Genomic DNA, 22366 nt, shown 5'->3' with positions numbered 1-22366 from the left:
CTATCATGGCGTGTTAGTATATGGTTGGATAAATAATGAGTATTTTAAGTAAAAATTCATGAAATACGGTATGAGCATAGAAAAGAGCAATAAAATAAACTGGCTGGTTTTATTCATTTTTAAGAGCAGCCCACTTTTTAGCATATCTATTAACAAAGTATATATTTATAGTAAAAAGTACAATCGTAGCACCTCCAAATGTAAATAATGGTCCATCCCCCATGACGTGTTCAAGATCAGATGAAACTAGAGACCCAATTCCTGCCATAACATATCTAACAAAATTATTGCATGCTATTTGAAAGAATTATCAGGCTATACATTTAATTTGTCTTTTTTTCTCTTAATTTACCCGTAGCAGATGCACCATCCTTTCGAAAAGAATCTACCATATAAGCAGTTGCTGTTACATTTGGTAGCATAAATGCAGAACCATCTACAAGCAACACAAAAAGATAAGTAATTCAAAGGTATTAAAAAAAGTTATAAATTACAGAGAAATTGACAGACAAGCCCATAAGCAAAATGTACCTCTTTTTGAACACACCAACCATAAGCAACCAGAGAAAGTAACTGGATAATGGATGCACATCCTAAAACTAATCCGCTCAATCGCATTTCAGGATATATATCTTCTTCTTTTTCCTTAGCCTTCGCTACACGCTTATTGTAAACCTTGTCTGAGATTCGACCTCCAATATTTCCACCTATCATTGCACCAACAGCATAAGGCAAATAGCATACACCTACTATTCCGGAATCTAGCCCATATTGATTAGTGTAAACTCTTGTGAAAACAGCACTGTTCAAATATTGAAAGAAAAACCTTATTGGGTAGTGTCAGTATTAGAAATGATGTAAATACTGGTGTCACTTACAACACGCCAACATATGCAACGACCAAAGCTATATTTGGATATAATAATAATCTTAAGGCGCGCAATGGATTTATCGTCCTTATTTTTGCTTTCCTCTCTATGTATTGGGCGCCTTGTTTTTCTCTTGGCTCTTGAGTAGGAAATGATCTTGAAGTTTCTGGTAACAAAAAGAAGATAGCAATCCAAATGCAAAGGGCAAATATAGCTAAAAACCAAAAATTGCTTCTCCAGCCTAACCCTTGGTTTAAGTATCCTCCAATGATAGGTCTATCAAAGAAATTTATCAATAAAAGAATTCATGAAACTGTCCTTTTTTTTTTTTACCCAAAGGCTGGGCCTAAAAGGGGTCCAAGAGTATAATAAGCAAACACCCTTCCACGTTCATGGGATTCAAAGATATCAGCGATTGTACCTGCGCCCATTGATAACACCTAATTCTCAGATTAAAATAAACTTATTTTATCAGTTGTTTTTTTTTTTTATATGGTGTACGTACAGCAGAGGAACCTATAGCACTAATTGCTCGAAATGTAATAAACATTTGTACATTAATAGATATAGCGCAACAAACATTTCCGACCACAGCTATCACTGTTGAAATCAGATATATAATTCTTCTACCTAAGAGTAATCAATGTCGAAAAATAAGTAAATAGATGCAGTATTTATGTATAATTGCCTTACCAAAATGTTCTCCGAGTGAGGCCCAAATAAGAGGCTAAGTTGCAAAGCACCCCACAAAAAAAAAAAAAAAAAAAAAAAAAAAAAAAAAAAAAAAAAAAAAGGTTCCCTCAAATCATTGCAAACACAAAGCTTTAGAGTACTTACAAAAAAGGCGGTAAAAAATATGAAGATAAATACTATACAAAATAGAATAAGAGTCATATTTTTTTTGATAAAAAACAAAGCAAGTGTGTATTTACAAGATGCATTCAGCGTTGTATCGTTTGTATGAAAATATGTTTGCATCGAAGGAATAGCCGGATACTACAAAAATAATTGATGAGCGATCAATTAAAACTGTACGAGTGCAGCTCACATAAACCGTAGACCCAATAGGTGACCTAATCAGCTTTTTTTGAGAAGCCTTTTCTTTGTACATGCCACCGAAAAAAAAAAAAGAAGCGAGCATACTTACATTGCACCAGCAATGGAAACGATAAATAAGATGGCATTTTTCTTTAATGTTGAGAAGTGACGAGGATGAAGATAGTCTTTTGATGTATCCTCATTCTGGTTATCTATTGTTTCAATGATTTCAAGTGTGGGTCCAATTACTGGGCCATTATTGTCTAAAGAGACAAGAAACTCTCTTTCTATATAACTTTTTGTTGAATGATTTGTGATTACTTTGGATGCAGGTTCCATTAATAAGTAGAAAGGTGAAAGAACAGAGTAAGCAAGTGGAATATCTTGAGTTTCCTTCTTTATATAAAATCGGTAGAATACGCTCGCAACAAATCAGGGAAAAGTTTTCCCCGTTACGACTTTGAGTAGGGCGGTGATTTACTAAAATAAAAAGATCTTCGTTTATATATTAATAAAAGATTGCTTACAGGATATAAACAAGATAGGCATCTGCGTAATAATATTTCAAGAACTACAAGTAATTAAAGACAATAACGACTATAATAAAATTAGTGTCTGTGCTGTGTATGTATCTATTAAACGAGGAACATTAAATGCGATATAAATTTGAATGAAACAGACAAATTAAACATTTGGTAATATTGTCAACATCAAATACTATGTATTAAGTGATGCAGGTATCAGTAATGACTCTTTCTTCGTTATCCTTATGTTTCAAACGTAACTATTCCCGACAACATTATCGGGTGTCGTTTTTTTTATAATCAGTATTAATTGCACTTCAGATCAGATCATAAAACCCATCTTTTACATTTAAATCGTTGCATATAGAGTATTTTATCTTATTTAGAAAAACATAAAATAACTGTGAAATTTCAATGTAATAAAATCAGATGAAAATTCGTTTTTGTCTTTGTCTTAGAATGACTACTAATAGCTAACAAACAAACAAAACAAGTTTAAGTACAGGTGCATATTTTTTACACCAAAAAATACAAAGGTGTTTACTAATAAGAGCCTGCATCTAATACATTTAATGAGATCAAATACAACTTTTCTATAAAATAGCAAGAATACGTGGCGGGACAAAGAAAAAAGAAAAGGTTACGTTTAAAGTTCAAGGATACTCAACACTCTACCTTTAGGAACATGTAATAATAAATAGTACGGAAAGGATTTACTAAATATAAGCTTGTCTTAAACCCTCTTTTATTTTACGGCAAAATTGAATTATAACAATTTATCCCATTGCTTTTAGACGTGCTTTAGAAACAAACATTACGATAATAAGAATAGATTGCATAAACATATTTATCTTAAATGAAGAAGCTTAAAAATAAATTTGCTTTGAGTCATAGTTACTTCAGTCATACAATTTTTTTTTTTTTATATATATATATAAAATGAATTTTGCTATTACTATCATCATGAAGAAATAGGCGATCACCTGCTTATTTAGGTATAACCATAATGTATATGTTGTTAAAACAAAAAATACCAAATTTGGACCAGAAAGAAAGATAATCATTAAAATATAACGAGTTTTTGCATTTGTAGCAAATATATTCAAGGATAGGTGCAGGGGAGCTTATAAGTAAGACTGTGATTTGGATATGAGCACTTACAGACAAACCAGTTTTTATATTTTAAAATTGCATTTGCTATAGTAATTTCAAAAATTATGAGACTTTTACTCGCAATAAACTCTTAATACGTTACAAAGATGCTACCATAGTTCTAGTACAGACTAAAAGAAACTCTTATTTATTAATAAATCCTGAAAGAAGATAAAGTGCTTTGGCTGGATGATTGCTATACGACAATACTTTAGAAAGGGCCTTTCCATAGATTATACTTTTTTCACTTACTTTCTGCGCATGACGGGAAAACACTTGGTATATATATATATATATATATATATATTTTGTGTATGAGGATTTTATTCGGATGCCACATTTTTAGCTGGTCATCATAAGAAACATTTTTTTTTAATAATAGGGCTTAAACCCACGAATAAACAAACAGAAAACGACCATGGAAATTGGAACTAGTGCTGCCAGACGTACGACTAATTCAGCAGAAAGAAATTGACCACTTCACTAGGGGACTTTGACCCCTTGGCATATAATTTCATGCATCTCTAAAATAACTTTTGCTTTGAACCCAAGTTACTCTTAACGTGTCTCTAGGATATATTATGTCGTAGCTCTTTTTTTTTTCACTTCTACTAATCTATAATAAATGGCTACCTTTATTTATAATGGATGTGGCAGTATGCAGGATAAAACCGGAAAAGACATTTCGAATGAATATGGACGTTGGTGACGTGATGTACCCAATCGAATCTGTCACCAATTACAACGAATATCCAAAAGCAAAACTCCTGATCCATTGAAGGCCACAAAAATAAAAATAAAAAAAGAGGGAAAACACTGAATCTGTTGAAGATGATGTTCTGAAAAAGAAGTCCAGCTGTACATTGAACAACCACTACAAAGATACGGAACAAGAAAAGCTTTTTTATTTGGTGTATGAGAAAGGGATAACGGTCCGAGTTGCAGCATTATAACTTCGAATCAGGCCACATATAGCGCAGCATTGGGCACAAAAAGATCAGAAAGACCCACAAGATGAAATACATAGAAAGACAGGAAACGGTAGGCATAAATAAAAACCAGCGATTCTAGGAGAAAAGCATAAGCAGCTCCTGGTAGACAATTTAGACAAAAACCCTTCGCTCTTGCTGAATCAGATGATGGCAAGCCTAACCGAACAATTTGCTGAACCGGAGATTGGAAAGATTGCTCTACCAAAAAATACAGGATTAGCCTCAAGAAAGATCACGTTCACTCGTTTGAAAGATATTATTCCGAGAAAATTGAAGAAAGATTCCAATGGGTGAAGATATGGATGGAAACCGACATAGACTATGCTAGCATTTGTGTACTCATTGACGAGGTTACATTCCATATTAATATGAAACACTCCTTTGCGTGGTCAACAAAAGGAACCAGAGCAACACTGAAATTACCGAAAACAAGAATGTTTGAATAGAAGACCAATTCAATAAAATGCAATATTGCGCATTTTGCGCATTGTCATTTGGGCAAAAAGAAAAAAAGAAAATTTGGTAAATTTATTTCCACGCATACGCAAAAAAATAAATGAATAAAAGTGTATGTTATTAAGTAGCATTTTATTTCATTGGGCATAATTATATTTTTTTCTCTATCCCTTGTTTGCGTTCGAATATCTGTCTTCCATCCGAGCATGTTTACTTATGAAAAGGAAATCTGTATTAGACTTGTAGCAAAACGCTTCTCTCATAAATTACAAAATAATAAAAGACAATGCAAATCTTTCTCGATACATATTATAAGAAAATTTATAATATACAACAGTTAGATTACAAGTAAAAATACAATTTATTTGTTAGGGTTGCCACTCATGAATCGCATTTTGAATACTTGACCAATATTGCAATTCAATAGCTAACTCTTTTGCTTGCACATAGTCCTCTTTATCAAATGCTGTTTGTAATCTTTCTATGGTTTCTTTGAATTTTTCTAAAAACAACTTAATGAATAACATTGAATAGCAATAATATTGACTGTTGCTTACCGTCATTTTTTTCTTTAACGACTTGCAATTCACCTTCATTTGCTACTTCTTCTAATTCTTCTCTAAGCTCCATTACTTCCATTAATAGTTCTGGATCTGTTAATGAATCTTCTTCACTAAGTTTATAGCCCTTTTGCGATAATATATACTTTGCTCTAGTTAAAGGGTTTTTTAAAGTGTTGTATGCTTTGTTAATTACAGAAGACTGGAGCTGCGCATATTCATGCTCTCGCTAAAAAGAAATGCAAAAGAGTTATAATAATAATAAAAAAAAAAACTTCAGAACAAACAAAGAAATGTAACAACAATTACCTTGTGTGCATTTGAATAGCTGTCAGGGTGTGCCTTTTGCTGGAGCGCTAAAAACCTTCTTCTTAAACTCTTCAAGTCAATGTCAAAAGTCGGGTTTTGCCTATATTGTTACAGTTTAATAAGGATAGAATTATTTACATAGAAGATTAACCATTGTTTACTTATTATCTCCTTTTCCTGCTTCCAGTAAGTGAAAAAAGTTTAATTCAGACGGAATGGGTTGAATGACACTGCATACTTTATTTTCGCAAAATAAAGCAGTTGGTTTATTGGTTGCTTGACATTGCCAACACATTTTATTCTGGCTCATGTGTTTGCATGCTGAGGTTGCTGCAATACTCCTTTTAAATAAAATGGAATTGTTTGTATAACCAGAGCTTAATATTAAAGGTCTTGCTGTCAATCTTTTTAAAACGTTCATTGCTACAAACAAAAAAAAAGCTATATTTTATACGCACACACCTTAAAATTTTATTAGTGAGTAAATCGATTAATCATATCAGAGACGCGATTTGTTGGTGATTTAGAGCGGAGATCTTTAGATTGACTAGTGACAACTGTAGTGGTTGCTTGAAGAGATTCAAACTTGCTACGAATAGAAGCAATCTCAGTTGAGCGAGAATGTTCACGAGGGTGTTCAGCTAATAATTCCTTTTCTTTATCATCAGAGCTATCTTGAATTATAGGCTCTTGGATGCTTTTCTCTTGAACATCTTCAACAATAATTACAGTTTCATTGCTTGCTGTATTCTTTTCTTCTTGAACTGATACTTGTTCTTCAGCTTCGTTTTTCTTCCCTTCCCCATTTTCCCCATTTTCATTTTTCTCTGCCGTTACTTCTTGTTCTTTGAATTCCTCAGCACTTTTGTTTTCTTCAACTTCTTTATTAATTCCTTGCTTTTCAACCTTCTCTTCATGTTCTTTTGCTTCGTCTTCTTCCGATTCTTTTTTTTTATCATGTTCTTCAAGCTCTTTTTTTGCTTTTTCAACGTCTGATTTTTTTTGCTTGGAGTCTTTGATGTCTTTTTGGGAGTCATTTGAAACTTCTTTCTTAACTACTTTCTTTCGTTCACTTGAAGCAGACTCTTTCTTGTCATCACTTGACGATTTAACTATCTTTTTTACAGGCTTTTTATTAACCTCCTTCTTCGCAGAGGCCGCACTTGCACGACCAGCTCCATGTGTTGTGTCTTTGTGAATGTCATTGCTAACTTTTGAGGAGATCACCTAAAATGAAAGCATTAGTGACGTTTCTGTCAGCATCATTCATGTTTCATTTACCTTTTTTGTAGTAGTAGAATTAGGAGGTGATGTCTTGTGTGTTGAACGCTTTTCAGTTACAGTAGTTTTATGTACACCTTTAGACTCTTGCGTAGAATGATGAGTGGTCACAGATGATTTTTTAACTGTAGTCGTCCTAGCTGTTGAACTTGGGCTGACTATCTTTTTCTTTTGTTCAGTAGCAGATTCACCTGGCTTCTTCTCATTCACTGTGCCTGTAGGTGATTTTCTACGGGCACTAGCTGCTGTAGGTGCTGTCAAGCGAGAAACTGCTGATTTAGTTGCCTTAGCCTTCTTCGCTTTTTCCTCTGTCACGTTGTCTGCTTCAGTAGTTGTCGTCTTTTTAGTTGCTAATAGAGCAACTCGAGGCACACGTGCTGGTTTAGCTGCTGTCTTTTTTTCTTCACCACTTGCAATCGATTTGGCCTTTGTTTTTTTCTCTTCACTGCTGGCAGCTAGCTTCACTGGTGTTTTTTTTGTTTCACTGCTTAAAACTGGTTTTTTGCCACTCGAAAGTCTGGAAGCTGTGGACTCTGCTTTCTTTGTAGTGAGTGGCTTCTTGTTTACTGTTTTACTAGTGTCTTTTTTGACTGAACTTGGTTTTTTAATTTTAGTTACACCAGACGACTTTTTTGTTTCCTTATGATTATCTGTACTGCTGTTTGCTGTAGAGCTAGTGTCTCTTGAAATCTTTTTTTTTTTTTTAAAAAAAAAAAAGTAAATAAAAAGAATAAATTAAACAATAGACACTTACAGTTCGACCATCGGTTCCTTCACTGTTTGCAGAACTGGCACTTTGTTCAAGGTGGTCATTATCGGTCAAGTTATCTTGATTTTCAGAGTTTTCTTGTTCCTTCTTGGCCAAGTTACACTCATCAGATTCTACTTCGGATTGAATGTTTTCATGAGTGTCACTGCTTGCTTCCTCCATCATGTCACTCAATTCATTTCCATGAACAACTGTTTCAATCAAATGGTCCTCATCTTTTGCAATATGTGACTCTTGTTCTTCTTCTTCAATCTCGTCTGGCTTACCAGGTTCATCATCAATTGTTACTGCTGTATCACTTTGATTATCATCAACCCCATCAGCAATGGCTGTACCTTCATTGTTTATCTCTATCGCATCAACATCAGCCGTCTCTATGCTATTTACTTCTTGAATTACAATTTTTTCAGCAGACACAATTTCTGAACTTGTTACTGCACTATGTTCAATAAGTGGTATGTCCTTTTCGGGAATTGTAACTTCAATGACGTCTTCGGCTATTGTTTGCTTAGATTCATCATTTTCCTTTGTTACAACTTCATCTATGTCTTTGTTTTGGGCATATATATTGATATTATCTTGCTGATCTTCTTTAACGGATTCTTGTTTGACAGTTTTAGTAATTTTAATTTCATCGTATGTATTATTTTCAAAAGGCTTAAGCTCATTAGAATCTTTAGTAACATCTGCTGCAACTGTATCCATTGGTGTATTTGATTGTATAATATCAGAGTTTTGAACAATCTGAAGTGAAGATACAGTTTCAGTCATAGTACACTCAGCGGCCTTTTCAGTAAAGTTATTATCAGAGGATTCATTAACAGTAAGTATTTCGATGTCATCTTCATTTAAATCATTCTTTGCATCAGTGGGTTGATCTTTAGTTGTATTCTGAATTTGTTCGTCGGACACTACTTCGGTTACAATTGTTGTTGTAGTTGTTGTCTTTACGGCAACATCAATTTCTTCATTTGTCTCAACAACAGTGCTTTGAGAATGCTGTTCCAAGATAGTCAAGTCTTGATCTTGTTCTGAAGGTATTGGCTCCTTGTTTGCTTTTTCAGAGTTTTCTATTTTAATAGGAGCCGCTTCGTCCTGAATGGGAATGGTATCGATAACGTCGCTTACAGAATTAGGCTTCTCTGGTGTTGAATCTCCTTTGACAGCCAAATCAGTAATGCTGTCTGCAACAGATTCGGTCACGCTCGTCTCTGCGTTGTCGTTGGCATTTGTAAAAAAAGATTCTTGTTTCTTCTTGAATACATCGATGGGCTCTTCAGCACCATCCTCTTCATTTCCTTGCATTTCTGTACAAGATTCGGTATTCTCTAAAACAGAGTTGCCTACATCGTCCTTTGCACCAACACTTTCAAAATGTTCCTTATTACAGGCTTCATCATTTGCAGTGGTGTCTTTTTCTATATCTTCCTCTTTGTGCGTATGGTTATCTGCAGCAGTGTTCTTATTGAATTCTTCATCGCTAATATCATTCTTTGCATTACTGTCTTTGCTTTTTTCTCCGCCTTGAATATCCTTCTCTTCAGTAGCAGCCTCTTCTTTTGTTTCTTCATGATTAACATTACTTTCAACAACAATGGCCTCTTTACTTATTTCATCTCGGGCATCATCTTTTGTTGCATTATTCTCCTTGCTCTCCTCATAGGAGATGTCGTCCTTAACCAGCAAACTTGCGTTTTGAACAGACTCATTATTCTGATCCATTTTGTCTTGTTCATTATCACTTTGTTGCTTGTCTGTTGTGTTGTTAAAAAGAAGACCGATTTCTCGTTCTGCACTTATGAGACAATCACTTCCATGTACAGCATTATGTAACCCGTCTGTACCAAATAGAGCTCTAATACTATTATAGAACAAAAAACGTGATTAACATTCCCCTTCTCTCGATATTGTCTCATTAGCTTTACCTGCTTTGCTCGACTACCTTTGCTTTAGCTGGATCTGTTGGTCCCATTAACACTCTCCAATCTTGTACAGCATTTTCCTTTTCTAAAGTCATGGCATAAATAGGAGAGCTATTATAAACATTTTTTTTTAAAAAAAAAAAAAAAAAAAAGTAAATCATCCATTTGTAACGTGGTACAATTCTGTTACCTGCTCATCCATTGTACAAGGTCATCATAAAATGGTTTTGATTCATGCTCTCGATAAAACAAACACATCTTTTCTTTACTTAAAAGTATTTCCTGTTCTCGAGTAATTTTGAATCCTTCTTTTTTAATTCTTTCAATGATTGCATCTTTAACTTGGATAGCATCAGGCTTAATAATCGCAAGCGTTTCTTGAACTTTGTTCTAAGCATAAAAATTTTGTTGAGAAAAACAAGAAGTTAATAATAATTAACTATGTACCTTTTCTGCTACATCAACCACTTCGCTTACTTAATGAGAATAAAAAAGTTAGTTAATCAAAGCATATTAGAACATGTCCAATCAAATATCAAGATAGAATTCAGGGTCGCATATGAACTATGGTTGCCACTGCTTCTTTCTCTTGGTTTCATGCTTCTAAACTTTACCTCGTTCATTTGGGGAACTGCTATTTTCCTTTTATTTTTATTTTTTTTAAAAAAAAATCATTTAAAAAATTGATTAAAAGAGGAACAAAACTTACTTCAGTTTGCTGCATCTCAAGAGATGACATTTTCAGAAAGAAAAAGAAAAAGAAGAAAAAAGGAGGGAAAAGACTTGTACAGTTGGTGTCTAAATTGTTCAACAGTCGGGGGGGGGGTAGTCAACCAATGGATAAATTTGATAAAGTAACACCTTTTTACTATAAAAAAAAAGTTATAGAATACAAACAAACTATATGCATTCTCTTCTTCTCTTTTTCCTAAATAGTCTTCATATATTTATCATCAATACACTGTGTTTATAGAAGAGACATAGTACTTTCAAACTAAAACTACATGCGTGATTTTTTTTTGTCATGTCTTTTCATAATTTGTGACACACGTACTGGTAAATGTGTGGCGCAAACATTGAATAAACACCCGACTGTCAAAAAAAAACAGTTGAGCGGATAACCTAAATCCAGTAAAAGAAAAAGAATTTTTGGGGAAGCATATTTCCTTTTAACAGAACACGAGACAGCTGATTGAAGGATTATTAAATTATAAAATGACATTTCTAGTGTCAGTATTATATGGTTTGTGATTGAGACATCACTCCTTCTCTATTTAATTTATCCTTTATGACAAAGACTGGAGAACGATACTAAGAGAAACAAGGGCCAGGACTCAACAGGGTTTCAACTTCGTTTGTGATACAAAACAAGAAAGCCAAGTTAAAGTATTGAATGTTTTAGAAAAAATGCAATCGCGCATTTAAAAAAGTTCTTGTTTATGGAAGCATCGAATTCTGTAGGTTGCGTTTTACATTGTGTGCCTTTTTCTTGGTTTCAATTCAACATGGCGTCTTTACAAGCTTCTTTCAATAAATATACACATATGATTTAGCATTCATTCAAAAGGTTAACTTATTACAACAGACGTTTTTATTATGAAAGGAAATTTAGTTTTCAGCTTCGAAAGCAGCCTTGGCAGCGTTAATCTTAGCAAGACGTTCCTTCTTAGTAAGACGAGCAGGCTTCTTGTGGAGAGTACCAGACTTCTTCTTCTCAGTGATTTGAGGAAGAGGGTTTTCACGAATAGCAGCGTGGGCTTCAGCGTACATATCCTCAACGGCATCAGAAGTGATACCTTCCTTGATGAAAGTAGCGAATTGCTTCTTATAACGTTCTTCATCTTCTTCTTCGAGGTATTCCATGTATTCAGCAACGTGGATACCAAAGATGTAGTTACGGAGAAGTTCATCATCGTTGGTCTTGGTTTCAATATCGAAACCAGGGAAACGGTTACCACTGTGGGGAATGTAGATACCACCATCAGAGGCACCCTTCATGGCACCAAAGACACGAGCACCAGTAGAGGTACGAGCGAGACCGACATCGAGGAAGGCCTTGAAGGGACGAGGAGCTCCTTCAGCGGCTTCGATCATTTGGACAGTACCGTCGGGTTCAGCGAAACCTTCGTACTTGTCAGCAAGACCGAGCTTGGTCAAGGTACGGCGAGCGAGCAAAAGACCGGTGGCATAGGCAGCAGCCCAGTTGGTCAAACCACCCTTGATACCGTAACGAGGAAGTTCGTGAGCGTAAGCAGCAGAGAGGACAAAGTCACCTTGGAGCTTGGCGTAAACAATTTGACAGATAATGTCCTTGTTGGTGAAACGAACGACCATTCTGTACTTGGGGGAGTTGTACTTGTTCTTGGCTTGAACAACAAGTCTCTTACGAGCATAGTAGTCGGTCTTACCCTCTGTTATAAAATTAATAAAAAAAAACTTTGTCATTTGTCTGCATCTATTTTACCTCTTCTTCTACGGTACTTGACCTGGTAACGCTTAAAGTAAGCCTTGTTCTTCTGTTGCTTGACGAAAGGCTAATTCCAAAAAATTAGTAAATGTTCTGCACATTGTCATTTCTCCTCTCTGCAGATTCCCATCCACTTTTTTTTGTATCAAGTTTAGATTCATTCATCCACTTGATTATCCATCCATAAATCACTTTGCACTAACTTTTGTCTCTTATATTTATCGTATACATACCATTGCGACTGGCTGAAGTAATTAAAGGAAGGATCCTATTTCGACCTCACTTTCCAAAGACTTTGTTCATCCTCGCCTGTCAGACGAGCAAGCCCGAAAGAGAAGCAGTCACATAGCCGAAGCGGCGGGATTGTAAATACTTTAAGCTGACCCTGAACACTGAGATTTCCTATTAATTGTTTGAGCACACTATTATCAGGAATAAATACCGTGCTTGTCGCCTTTTTTGTATACATCGTATTATAAAGTTTGCAAAAATGGGACATTACTTTCTGAATATAATATACATTTTTATGTCTTATTTGACATGACTAAAAAATACATGTTCAAGTTAACATAGTAGAAGAGAAACTAGTTTTTATTGGAGCTGAGATACATGATCCAAGGGTATATATAAATTACATAATATTAAAATAAACGCTTTATCTACTGTGTTTGGTTTTTTTTGTTTTCCTCCAAACTCTAATTACACTGACATGATAGTTTCCCCATGTAATAACACAATAACATGAGTAATAAAACAAAAGAAAATTGCTGCATTGAAAACGTAATGTCGTCTGTGATGACAATGACTGCGCTATGGCGTCTTTCAACTATTACAGGTTCTTCTATCTAAAAAAAGCCAATAATTCTCTTAGCTGTTCTCTTCATTATCCAGGATATGTGTATATGTAATATACCTCATTATATGGTTTCTTATCTTGTTCAATATGTACAACTTCTTCAATTTCTTGAGGAGTTTCCTTCTCTAAAGGAAACACCTGCTCTTGTTCTTCTTTCACCGTTTTAGTTTGAGAATTATTGGTACTACTGCAGGTATACTGAGCCTCACTGCCTTGTAAAACAGGTGAAACTGTTATATGGATATGTTTTCCTTCCAATATATCACTTTCTGTATATATCCTTAGGCCGACGCCTGGTTTGATCGCAACGCGTACATTCTCCTGGGGCTGTGTTTCAACATGATAGCCTAGAGGATAAATGCTTGCGTGAATTCGAAGATCTGTACACCATGAGCTGTGGCTCTGTCGGGAGGGTGCATGCTTAGCAATATAGGTCATTGAATACAATTTGTTCTCTGTGTCAAAATGCTCAACAGTAATCTTACCCGCCACACGTCGAATGTACGGCGGACAACCCACATTTTCAAGATACTGTTTGACCTTTTCTAAGCATGAGGGTACCTGGGTTGTCAACCGCCTGATGATAGATGATGGCAGTGGCGTTTTTCCACCTAAATGCATATGAGCAATAAATGTGACCTGTACAGATGTTGAAGTTGGTACAAGAGCCCACCCATAGGCTGAGTAAGTACCTCGGGTATGCTGCTCTTTTTCCAGTGCAGGAGGTATCAGTCCATCTTCTACACTAGTAGATGCAATGTAGACAGCTCCCGTGCTGATATTGCTTTCTATGCTTGTAAGGATAGAAAAATCTCGACTTTGAATAGGAAATAAGCTCTTCATCTTTATATGAATCAAGTATTCTTTTTGTGAGTATCTTTCTATCACTTGTCCGTCCTCAAAATATTCATCCCCTAAAGCAAATAAGTAAATAAAAGGCATTTATGATACTTATTAATAACCATATACATATTTTTCGTGCTCCAAAGCATTGAATAACTGAACATATCTGTTCTACTGTCCATTTATCAGAGAATTCATAATAACTTCGCATGATGGGTAACGCGGAATCTGGTATTGTTTTGATATACATCTTTGTGTCGCTTTCATCTCCGATTTGTTTCCATCCATCCAGATTACTTTCTACATAATCTTTCAATACCTCCAAGCTTCTTTTGCGGGAGCTCCTGTGAGGACTAGCTGGGTAAAGTCTGGGTCTCACTGGGTTATTGTTTACTTTATGAGTAGGCTGCGTTGGTTCAGTTTTAACTACCGAATTGTTACTCTGGAATATATCATCTGCAAACTTGACTTGTTTAGGTGTGCTTGAACTTAGTGATGATATGCGTGGGGGAGGATTAGATAGAACTATGTGCTCTGAAGGTCGTCTGTGACCTTTGAATAAAGGGGGCAAAGCAACCTTTCCTAATGTTGGTGAAGGTTGCAAGTATTCGGACGAAGTCCTAGTAAAAATGAGAGTTTAGTTACTCAAACGATGGAGAGTATGCAAGAAAGCTTACTGAGGGGATGGCACGCTAAGGGTAAGTGTAGATTGGGATGTTTGTGTGGGTGTGGCATGTTTAGGTATAGATAAGTCTGATATATGCTGCTGGTTTATCGTGCCTTGGCCTTGAACTTTTAATCTATCTGCCTTTCGCTGAAGATAACCATCGATAGCAGCAATAACTAAAGGTTTTCTTGCTAATGATTTTTTTGTTAACCCTGGAATCCAGCCTTTGATGCTTTCTTGTGTGACATATGTAACTTTGGTAGCTACTGGATATTTGCTTATTTGTTTCAATACCCAACCTTGCAACTTTTAAAGAAAACCGATGGTGAACTCAACAGCATATGGATTTAAATATACATTAAAATCTAATATTTACCTTAATTTGGTGTCTATTCTTTCCAGACACCTTTGGAACCTTTGGGGTATCTACACTTGTGCATGCAAAAATGATTTCACCATTTGCTAAGCAATCAATTTTTTCTACCAAAGTCACATCGTAAGCTCTAAATGGAAAACGTTTAATTAATCTTTTAAAGCATTTATAATAATTTTTGCTTTTATCACCATTACTTTGATGTTGATGTTGACTTGTATGACTCATAGGTTAACGAAGTCGAATCATTCAAATTTTCGATTAGTTTTCCTTCTTCGAATCTATACGTGAGCTTATGAGTCCATTGAACATATTGCCATGTTTATATATCGCACAATGCTTACTGTTCATCCCATAGCTTTCGCATACCTATCACATAAAAGATAGACTGAGGAGTAAAGCCCTCAATCACAGCTTCTCCTCGAAACAGTGCAGACTTTTCTCCTTTGTTTTGTTTTTGAAGCATATAAACTGTCGTTCCACTCTTATGTTTTAACACTTTTTTCCAGTCTTTGTCTTGTATAAAGTCTTTCAGAGAAAGAATCGTTTGGTCTGCTAAATTGGCGAGGTATCCCTGTGAATGAAAGACAGCTGTCATACTTGGCATACGTTCAGTACGCTTGTAAAACTCATCATCGTCACTAAATATACATGTGGGTGCGGCACCTTCGTCTTCTGTCTCGGTTGTTGCAATACCACTATCTCGGTCATAATAATTCGATTTGGCGACACGAAGAAAGGACGGGTCATCATACTTTCTATTGTGCATGGTTGTTAAAAAGAGAAAGAGAGAAAAGAAGAAGAGAAAGGCTCAGAGGACACAAAAAAAATGGCGGAGGGGGGATGTTAACAAATCTTCTACAATTAGAAACAAGCTTTATTATCAGTGTAACAATTAATAAGTATTCTGTACAAATTAACTGTTTTTATAATTTATAAAGTGTTTAAAGCTGGACACTTTAAAGTAATTAATTTTTATGAAAGTGACCGGTGCTTTCCTCTTCTTTATCAATTTTTGAAATATCAGTTCAAGTTAATACAAATTGCGGATCTTACCACGTGTAGCTTAATAAAGCGGTTGTTTACTTTCCATTTTAAGCATAATTGTTACACTCACGTCGAAATATGAGAATCAAAGATTGTCCCATTTTGATTGATCTTCACTTCAGTAAAAATAGTCCTACAGTATTAAAAAGAAAATCGCGTCTAGTGAAGCTTTGGTATATTTCTCTGGACTCAATTTAAATTAATTTTTCTTCATGTAATCGCTTCACTAACAAACTATTAAATTCGAATTCATAAACTATAAACTCTCATAATATTATTGTCTTTTTTAATTAAATGTGGCATAATTACCCCATATTCATAAATCAATTCAAAATAGAACAAAGAAACTGGATTGTCTTTAATATTTTCATGTCTCACAAAAGATTAATGATTGATTTGACACAATTTTATTAATAGTTTTGCAATGTAATTCTTTTTCATATGACCGTGTTTTCTTTAAATGAACATACTTATAAATTTCAATTATATAAGGATATTGTTATTGTTTTGCAAAGGCAAAGCTTGGATGGAGGAAAGCTTATTACTTGTATTACAAAACATATTCAGAGAAAAGCAGAATTGTACTTGTTTTAATTTAGTATAAAAAGACATGTGCTACTACTCTCAATTTAAACTACCGGAAGTTTATGTTTACTATGCAAGCATATATCAGCAATGATTATTATATAAATGAAAAACATAGAACGATGTGTTTTCTTAGTCTGAATTTAGGTGAAATCTATGTGATATTAAAACAGAATAAGGATCAAGTATGAAGTGTACCTTATGATATATTAGGTAAATATTTAAAAGAGTGATAAACCTCATTCATAGATCATTAAAAACAAGTTGAATTGAAAGAGATGGTATGATTTATTTTATTTAAAATGGCAACAAGTTGCTATACATATAGAGTGATTCATTGATTACAATCTCTATACTTCCTCCTCCTTGTACATTTATTTTTTCAATAATGTACTTTATCCAAGCAGCTAACTTACTTCCTTTATCTTGAGTAAATGGCCACCCAGTAAATCGAATGCCTGAAACTGTACCAACACCATAATAAGGCCCCATTGATATAAACATGGCTGGCTTTGCATTTTGATATGGTACCATATTTTGTCCGTTCAATACTCTTGATAAATTGCGCACAAAATGCATGGCTTGCATATGAGCTGTGTAGTATAATTTTGCTTCACCAAGATTGTTAATGTCTCCTAATGCAAATACATTGCTTTTCCCCTTGACATTCAATGTTTTCTCTACTTGAACGTATCCTTTATCATCAAGCCATTCCTGATATGATTCCTTCAAAAACTCAGAATTTGGCTTTACTCCAATGCAATTATAAACCAAATCTGCTTTAATTTCTTGTTTTGATTCGTTTGTTACATAGATATCGCTGTCTTTGTCTTTCTTTTCTATTTTTTCATTCGAAATAAGCCTCACGTCAATAGAATTTAATATTTTTTGAGCATATCTTCCTAGTTCCTGAGGTGCACTGGCCAACACACATGACCCACTATTTACCAAAGTTACCAATTTTTGAGGTGATCGGTAGACTATTTCTGCTGCTGACTCTACACCCACTGGACCGCCACCAATGATCAGTATGCTTTTCGCGTTTAGGTAAGCTTGTCTTTGTTCATTTAAATATGCCATTCTTGCCTCTAAATTTAAATTATAGGTGATGTCATTTGGTTTCCATGGGTCAGCATAACTTGAGCCAGTACAGATCGCGAGATAGTCATAATCAATCGATACCAGTTCATCTTTCTTTACAGACACATAAACTATAAAAATAATACAGATATGTTTCAAAATATAATACTAATTAGACTAATTTATTTACCTTGGTTCTCTCCTAAGCTTTTTACTTTTCCGGGAACGAATTTGACATTCAACTTTTTCAGTACTGTTTCATAATCAAACGTAATATTCATAAAATGTCGATGGAATTTTTCCGAGGATTTTTCATATAAAACTGAGCATAATGCAGGTGTATACTCAAAAAAAGTCTACATATAATAGAAAGATTAGTTCTGCATGAAAATAGCAGACATCAAACCATACTTTGCTATCCACCAGAGTTACTTCAATATCCGAAATCTTTGAGCGCATTACTCTTATGGCAATCAAGAAACCTGCTGCGCCTCCACCTAAAATAACAAGCTTTTTCATGATAAGACAATAACAGCAAAGAGGAAAAGAAAGGAAACAAACAAAAATCTTATGAATATTTACAAGCCTTTTTATGCGGTCGGGGTTAAAGTAAAACTCAAGTTTTCAGGAAACACAAATTTGTTGTTCTCCGCTTATTATGTACTGTTGCACACCTCAACTTTTTCCTTTTCTTTTTCTTTTTACAACAAAAAATGGCCAAAAATACATCAAAAGGCTCTGGTGATAAAAAAAATGTATGGAAAGGTATACAAAAAAGATTATCCACCGCAGCTACAAAAAAAACCCAAGATGGTGAACAAGTATCAACACATACAAAGGTATATAAAATTATCTTTTTCTTTGTTTAATATGGGACGAGTAAATTTAAATAACTTAATTTTACTATCATTATTAGACTGAGGATAGTAGATCAAAGTCTTCCTCAATTACAAGCTTGGATGATTTTAAAGATGCTGAAAATGATACTGTAGAAGACGATGAAGACGATGAAGACGATGATTATTTTCAAAATGAAGACTCAGTAATGAAACAAAAGGAAAGTCCAGAAGAGAAGCAAAAAGAAAGTCCAGAAGAAAAGCAGAATGCAGAGATAAAGGATTCTTTAGAAGAGCCAAAGGTAGAAGGAACTCCAAAAAATTCTGCGAGACCTCTATCAGAAATGGCATTCATTTTACCTGCTTTACAAAACCATGGATATGATTCTGATGAAGATGATAATAATAATGACAATGAGTCTTTGGAAGATCCAAGTGAGATTCAAGAAGAGAAGAAGACATTTGAAGAGAATAAGAAAGAAGAAACAACCAAATCAGTAGAGCCACAAGTTTTCCAACCCGCTGCTGCCCCTACTTTACCGGTTGAACTTAAGCCAGTTTCCTCTGAAAAGCCAACCACTTACGAGCCTATTCCAGATGAGAAAGAGGAAACCAGAGAGATCCCAACAAAAAAGTTACATGAGATGCATGCCATTTACTCACCAAGATTGGTTCCTGAACACAAACAAGATTCTATCCAAGAGGACACAGAGGCAGTAACATCGGTGCCCGAAATTAAAGACAGCGACTTGAGCCCTGTTAAACAACCAGTTACTGATGCTCAAAAGGCAGATCCCGATAATATAATCCCTGATAATGGAACAACCGATAGTGAGGTAGTTGATAGTGGGATATCCAACTCTCCCCCTCCTGTCGAAAAGCAAACCAATCGTTTAGCAAACATCCTGCCTGCTGTAGAGGAATCTTTTAAGCATATAGCTTCCACTTCAGACCTAAAAAAGTCTTTAGAAGAGCAGTTGCCTGCTCGGGATAGAGAACGAGCTAGTCGCAGCAGGGAATTTGAATACTCTATCGAAGACCCCATTGACCTTGATTTATTTAGAGACAATGTGATTGCCATTCAATCCATTGATCCAAAGGATATACCCGTAAATGACTTGAAACCTCGCCAACAAGAAGAAGCAGGCAAGTAGAAACACGATTTCCAAATTGTAACTGGATATGTACTTATATGACTTATTACGCTCATAGATCAACCTATTAGGGAAGGAATGAAGTATTTGTTTGATAACCGCTTTATGAAAGCTAAGTCCATATTTGAAACAAGATCAACGGTGGATCCTTTGTACGCATTAGGACTAGGGGCAATGGCTTTCATCAAAGCTATTATGACATTTCATGAATTTGATCGAGAAACAGCTATGAGCGCGTTGGCTACAGCATATACCATTGCTAAAGCACAAATTGATAACACATCCTTTAAAAAGCCATTTAAAGATACCTTTACCCAGTACTTCACATCTATTCTTTCACATAATAATACTGGTTTGCCTGCGAATCCGTCTGCATCAACTATGCCAAACAGTAGCGGTGGAATTTCGGATCCTAGCTCTTTTATGCCAAATGGAGTATTAAGGGCACATGTTGTAAAAGCTGAATGTTGTCTTTTAATGGGTATTCTTCAGATGACACAGGAAAGTGTAATTGGTTACTTGAAATGTGGTTTAAACATTAGAAGAGGTATTTATTAAACACGTATAAAAAAGGGATGCATAAAGCACAGCTCTCATTCTCTTTGTGTAGCATATCACAGTTACGGCATTGTATGGCGAGAATATAAGCGAATGGGACAAGAGTATACAAAATATATGGATTGTGATACCGTTTCAGCTATTCAATTCGGCATTGGTTCTGTACACCTCATCTTATCATCCATGCCTCCAAAAATTTTGAAGATTTTCTCTCTTTTAGGATGGAAAAGTGACAAGCAACTAGGCTTTGCCTTACTTAAGCTGTGCTTGGAAGGAGGTGGCATTCGGGCCCCGCTGGCTTCTTTAATGTAAGATTTTATTTACTTTTATGCATAATTTGATTTTGACTAGCAAAAAATCTGTACAGGCTTCTAGCTTATTATTCTGTGTTGACTTCGTTTGCCCCTCAATTGTATACAAAAGATATGATGAGTCCAGCCATCGAATGTCTGCTCGATGCACAGGGTAAGCATCCCAACTCTTGCTTTTTCCTCTTTTTCGCAGCTCGTATCTCAAGAGTGGCAAAAAATCTGCCTCTTTCCATTCAATCATTTACATTTGCAGCTGAATCAAGCAAGGGAGAATGGACAGAAGTTGCCATGAAACAGCTATCAGACTACGAAATCGGCTTTAATCTTGCCCTTCAATTAGATTGGAAAGCCGCTGCTACTTATTTTGAACAGCTTAGTCAGGAGAAGTACTGGTCTCCCGCCTTTTCAAAATATTTTGTAGGTGCCTGCTTTGAAATGAACGGTCAAAGAACAGAAGCTATCTTAGCATTTGCCCAAGTACCAGAATCAGCCAAAGATCAAAGCAAAAAGTCATATATTGATGCTTATGTGGAGAAAAAGGTCGAGTTTTTTCAAAAGAGCGGCTACCAAGACTTGGACTTTAGCTTACCTGGTATAGAAATCTTTCTTGTGCTAAACGCATTTGAATACATGGAAAAGGAGTCACTAGAAGCTTGTCTTGAAAAAGTAGAACGAGCATTGGAAATGATTTATGAACGAGAAAAAATAGAATATACTATCCGACTCCGTGAGCTAGTTCCTGCTTCGGCTCCACCTGATTATTATGACCAAAGATGTGTCTTGTTGCTTTCTAAGGCATCAATCTTGAACTCATTAGGTCGCTATGACGAAACAATTCCTCATTTGAATTGGGTGCTTGATCATAGGGACTGCATCACGCATGAAACGTGGGTTGTACCATTTGCTTATTGGGGTAAGGATATAAGAGGCGAGGAAGACATAGCAACAAAGAAAGCCTAACTTTTTTTTTTTTGTTGAATATAGAGTCTGGAATTACTAGTTGGGGTTTAAATAATTATGTGAAGAGCCGTAAACTATGGCAGCTTGCAATGGCCTGTACAAAATATGACTTTGAGTATCGTATGGCCGTTCGTTTAAGTCTTGCCTTAAGCAAATGCGATGATGTTGGTGTGACACACATCGATGATAAAGAACTTAAAGGTGAAAGTACAAATAGTCGGAAACGTATGCCTATTTTGAGTATATCTCCACAAGTTGTCTAAAATGGAAATAGCTTTTCTCTTAAATAAAATTAAAACATTAATATAATAAGGTGAAAGAGCGCGATTATAAAAGGAATTTTGTATGAATTGGAAAGTTTGAAATATGGCAAGCTTGTCTATAGTACAGCCACATTAAAATTGAAAAATTATGTTTCAAAGTGAGGTTAGCAATATCATTAGAAATAACGTCTCTATGCAGATCATTCACACGCGTGTCAAGGTTGCCGCAAGTTCAAGGGGCGCCTAATGATGAGATGAAATGAACTTGAAGAAAAAATACAATTTCAAATTTATACTTTAAAATACTTTTACTTTTTTTTTTGTAAAAGGAATACACGTTATTTTAGCTAAGCTTTCTTGCTTGACAAATGTTATTACAAACTGCAAAAGCATATGCTATATCGTTTGATTCGTTCAGATTTGTTAAAGTTGATTGTTTTTAAAGTAGATTTGTACAACTCGTTTTTACTACAAAGTCGATAGACAATAACAGA

The 22366-nt window shown here is 35.1% G+C and overlaps 8 protein-coding genes across 8 annotated transcripts; 2 read left to right on the top strand and 6 right to left on the bottom strand.

The window, feature by feature from the left end:
• Nucleotides 1-323: 323 nt before the first annotated feature.
• Nucleotides 324-1300, bottom strand: RO3G_06364 (uncharacterized protein; the record flags this gene model as incomplete). Its single annotated transcript, XM_067660954.1, has 4 exons — nucleotides 324-436; nucleotides 495-802; nucleotides 879-1145; nucleotides 1203-1300. 4 exons carry the CDS (start codon nucleotides 1298-1300, stop codon nucleotides 324-326), a joined length of 786 nt encoding a protein of 261 aa, XP_067517055.1.
• A 4099-nt stretch (nucleotides 1301-5399) lies between these two features.
• Nucleotides 5400-5670, bottom strand: RO3G_06363 (uncharacterized protein; the record flags this gene model as incomplete). Its single annotated transcript, XM_067660953.1, has 2 exons — nucleotides 5400-5533; nucleotides 5589-5670. 2 exons carry the CDS (start codon nucleotides 5668-5670, stop codon nucleotides 5400-5402), a joined length of 216 nt encoding a protein of 71 aa, XP_067517054.1.
• A 704-nt stretch (nucleotides 5671-6374) lies between these two features.
• RO3G_06362 (uncharacterized protein) lies at nucleotides 6375-10070 on the bottom strand (the record flags this gene model as incomplete). The annotated part of the gene is made up of 5 exons (XM_067660952.1): nucleotides 6375-7127; nucleotides 7182-7871; nucleotides 7936-9811; nucleotides 9876-9983; nucleotides 10063-10070. 5 exons carry the CDS (start codon nucleotides 10068-10070, stop codon nucleotides 6375-6377), a joined length of 3435 nt encoding a protein of 1144 aa, XP_067517053.1.
• Nucleotides 10071-11480: 1410 nt separating this feature from the next.
• RO3G_06361 (uncharacterized protein) lies at nucleotides 11481-12575 on the bottom strand (the record flags this gene model as incomplete). Its single annotated transcript, XM_067660951.1, has 3 exons — nucleotides 11481-12283; nucleotides 12337-12406; nucleotides 12573-12575. The coding sequence occupies 3 exons, from the start codon at nucleotides 12573-12575 to the stop codon at nucleotides 11481-11483; spliced, it is 876 nt and encodes a 291-aa protein (XP_067517052.1).
• A 2136-nt stretch (nucleotides 12576-14711) lies between these two features.
• RO3G_06360 (uncharacterized protein) lies at nucleotides 14712-15847 on the bottom strand (the record flags this gene model as incomplete). Its single annotated transcript, XM_067660950.1, has 3 exons — nucleotides 14712-15011; nucleotides 15082-15232; nucleotides 15423-15847. 3 exons carry the CDS (start codon nucleotides 15845-15847, stop codon nucleotides 14712-14714), a joined length of 876 nt encoding a protein of 291 aa, XP_067517051.1.
• A 1156-nt stretch (nucleotides 15848-17003) lies between these two features.
• Nucleotides 17004-18309, bottom strand: RO3G_06359 (uncharacterized protein; the record flags this gene model as incomplete). Its single annotated transcript, XM_067660949.1, has 4 exons — nucleotides 17004-17026; nucleotides 17127-17921; nucleotides 17981-18146; nucleotides 18223-18309. The coding sequence occupies 4 exons, from the start codon at nucleotides 18307-18309 to the stop codon at nucleotides 17004-17006; spliced, it is 1071 nt and encodes a 356-aa protein (XP_067517050.1).
• Nucleotides 18310-18503: 194 nt separating this feature from the next.
• On the top strand, nucleotides 18504-20338 carry RO3G_06358 (uncharacterized protein; the record flags this gene model as incomplete). The annotated part of the gene is made up of 3 exons (XM_067660948.1): nucleotides 18504-18629; nucleotides 18707-19776; nucleotides 19852-20338. The coding sequence occupies 3 exons, from the start codon at nucleotides 18504-18506 to the stop codon at nucleotides 20336-20338; spliced, it is 1683 nt and encodes a 560-aa protein (XP_067517049.1).
• A 428-nt stretch (nucleotides 20339-20766) lies between these two features.
• Nucleotides 20767-21872, top strand: RO3G_06357 (uncharacterized protein; the record flags this gene model as incomplete). Its single annotated transcript, XM_067660947.1, has 2 exons — nucleotides 20767-21562; nucleotides 21634-21872. The coding sequence occupies 2 exons, from the start codon at nucleotides 20767-20769 to the stop codon at nucleotides 21870-21872; spliced, it is 1035 nt and encodes a 344-aa protein (XP_067517048.1).
• Nucleotides 21873-22366: the final 494 nt, after the last annotated feature.

Source organism: Rhizopus delemar, genomic scaffold (assembly GCF_000149305.1).
Source record: "Rhizopus delemar RA 99-880 supercont3.4 genomic scaffold, whole genome shotgun sequence".
NCBI lineage: Eukaryota > Fungi > Mucoromycota > Mucoromycetes > Mucorales > Rhizopodaceae > Rhizopus > Rhizopus delemar.
Note: the sequence above shows the minus strand (reverse complement) of the source record. Positions and strands in the feature narration are given on the sequence as shown.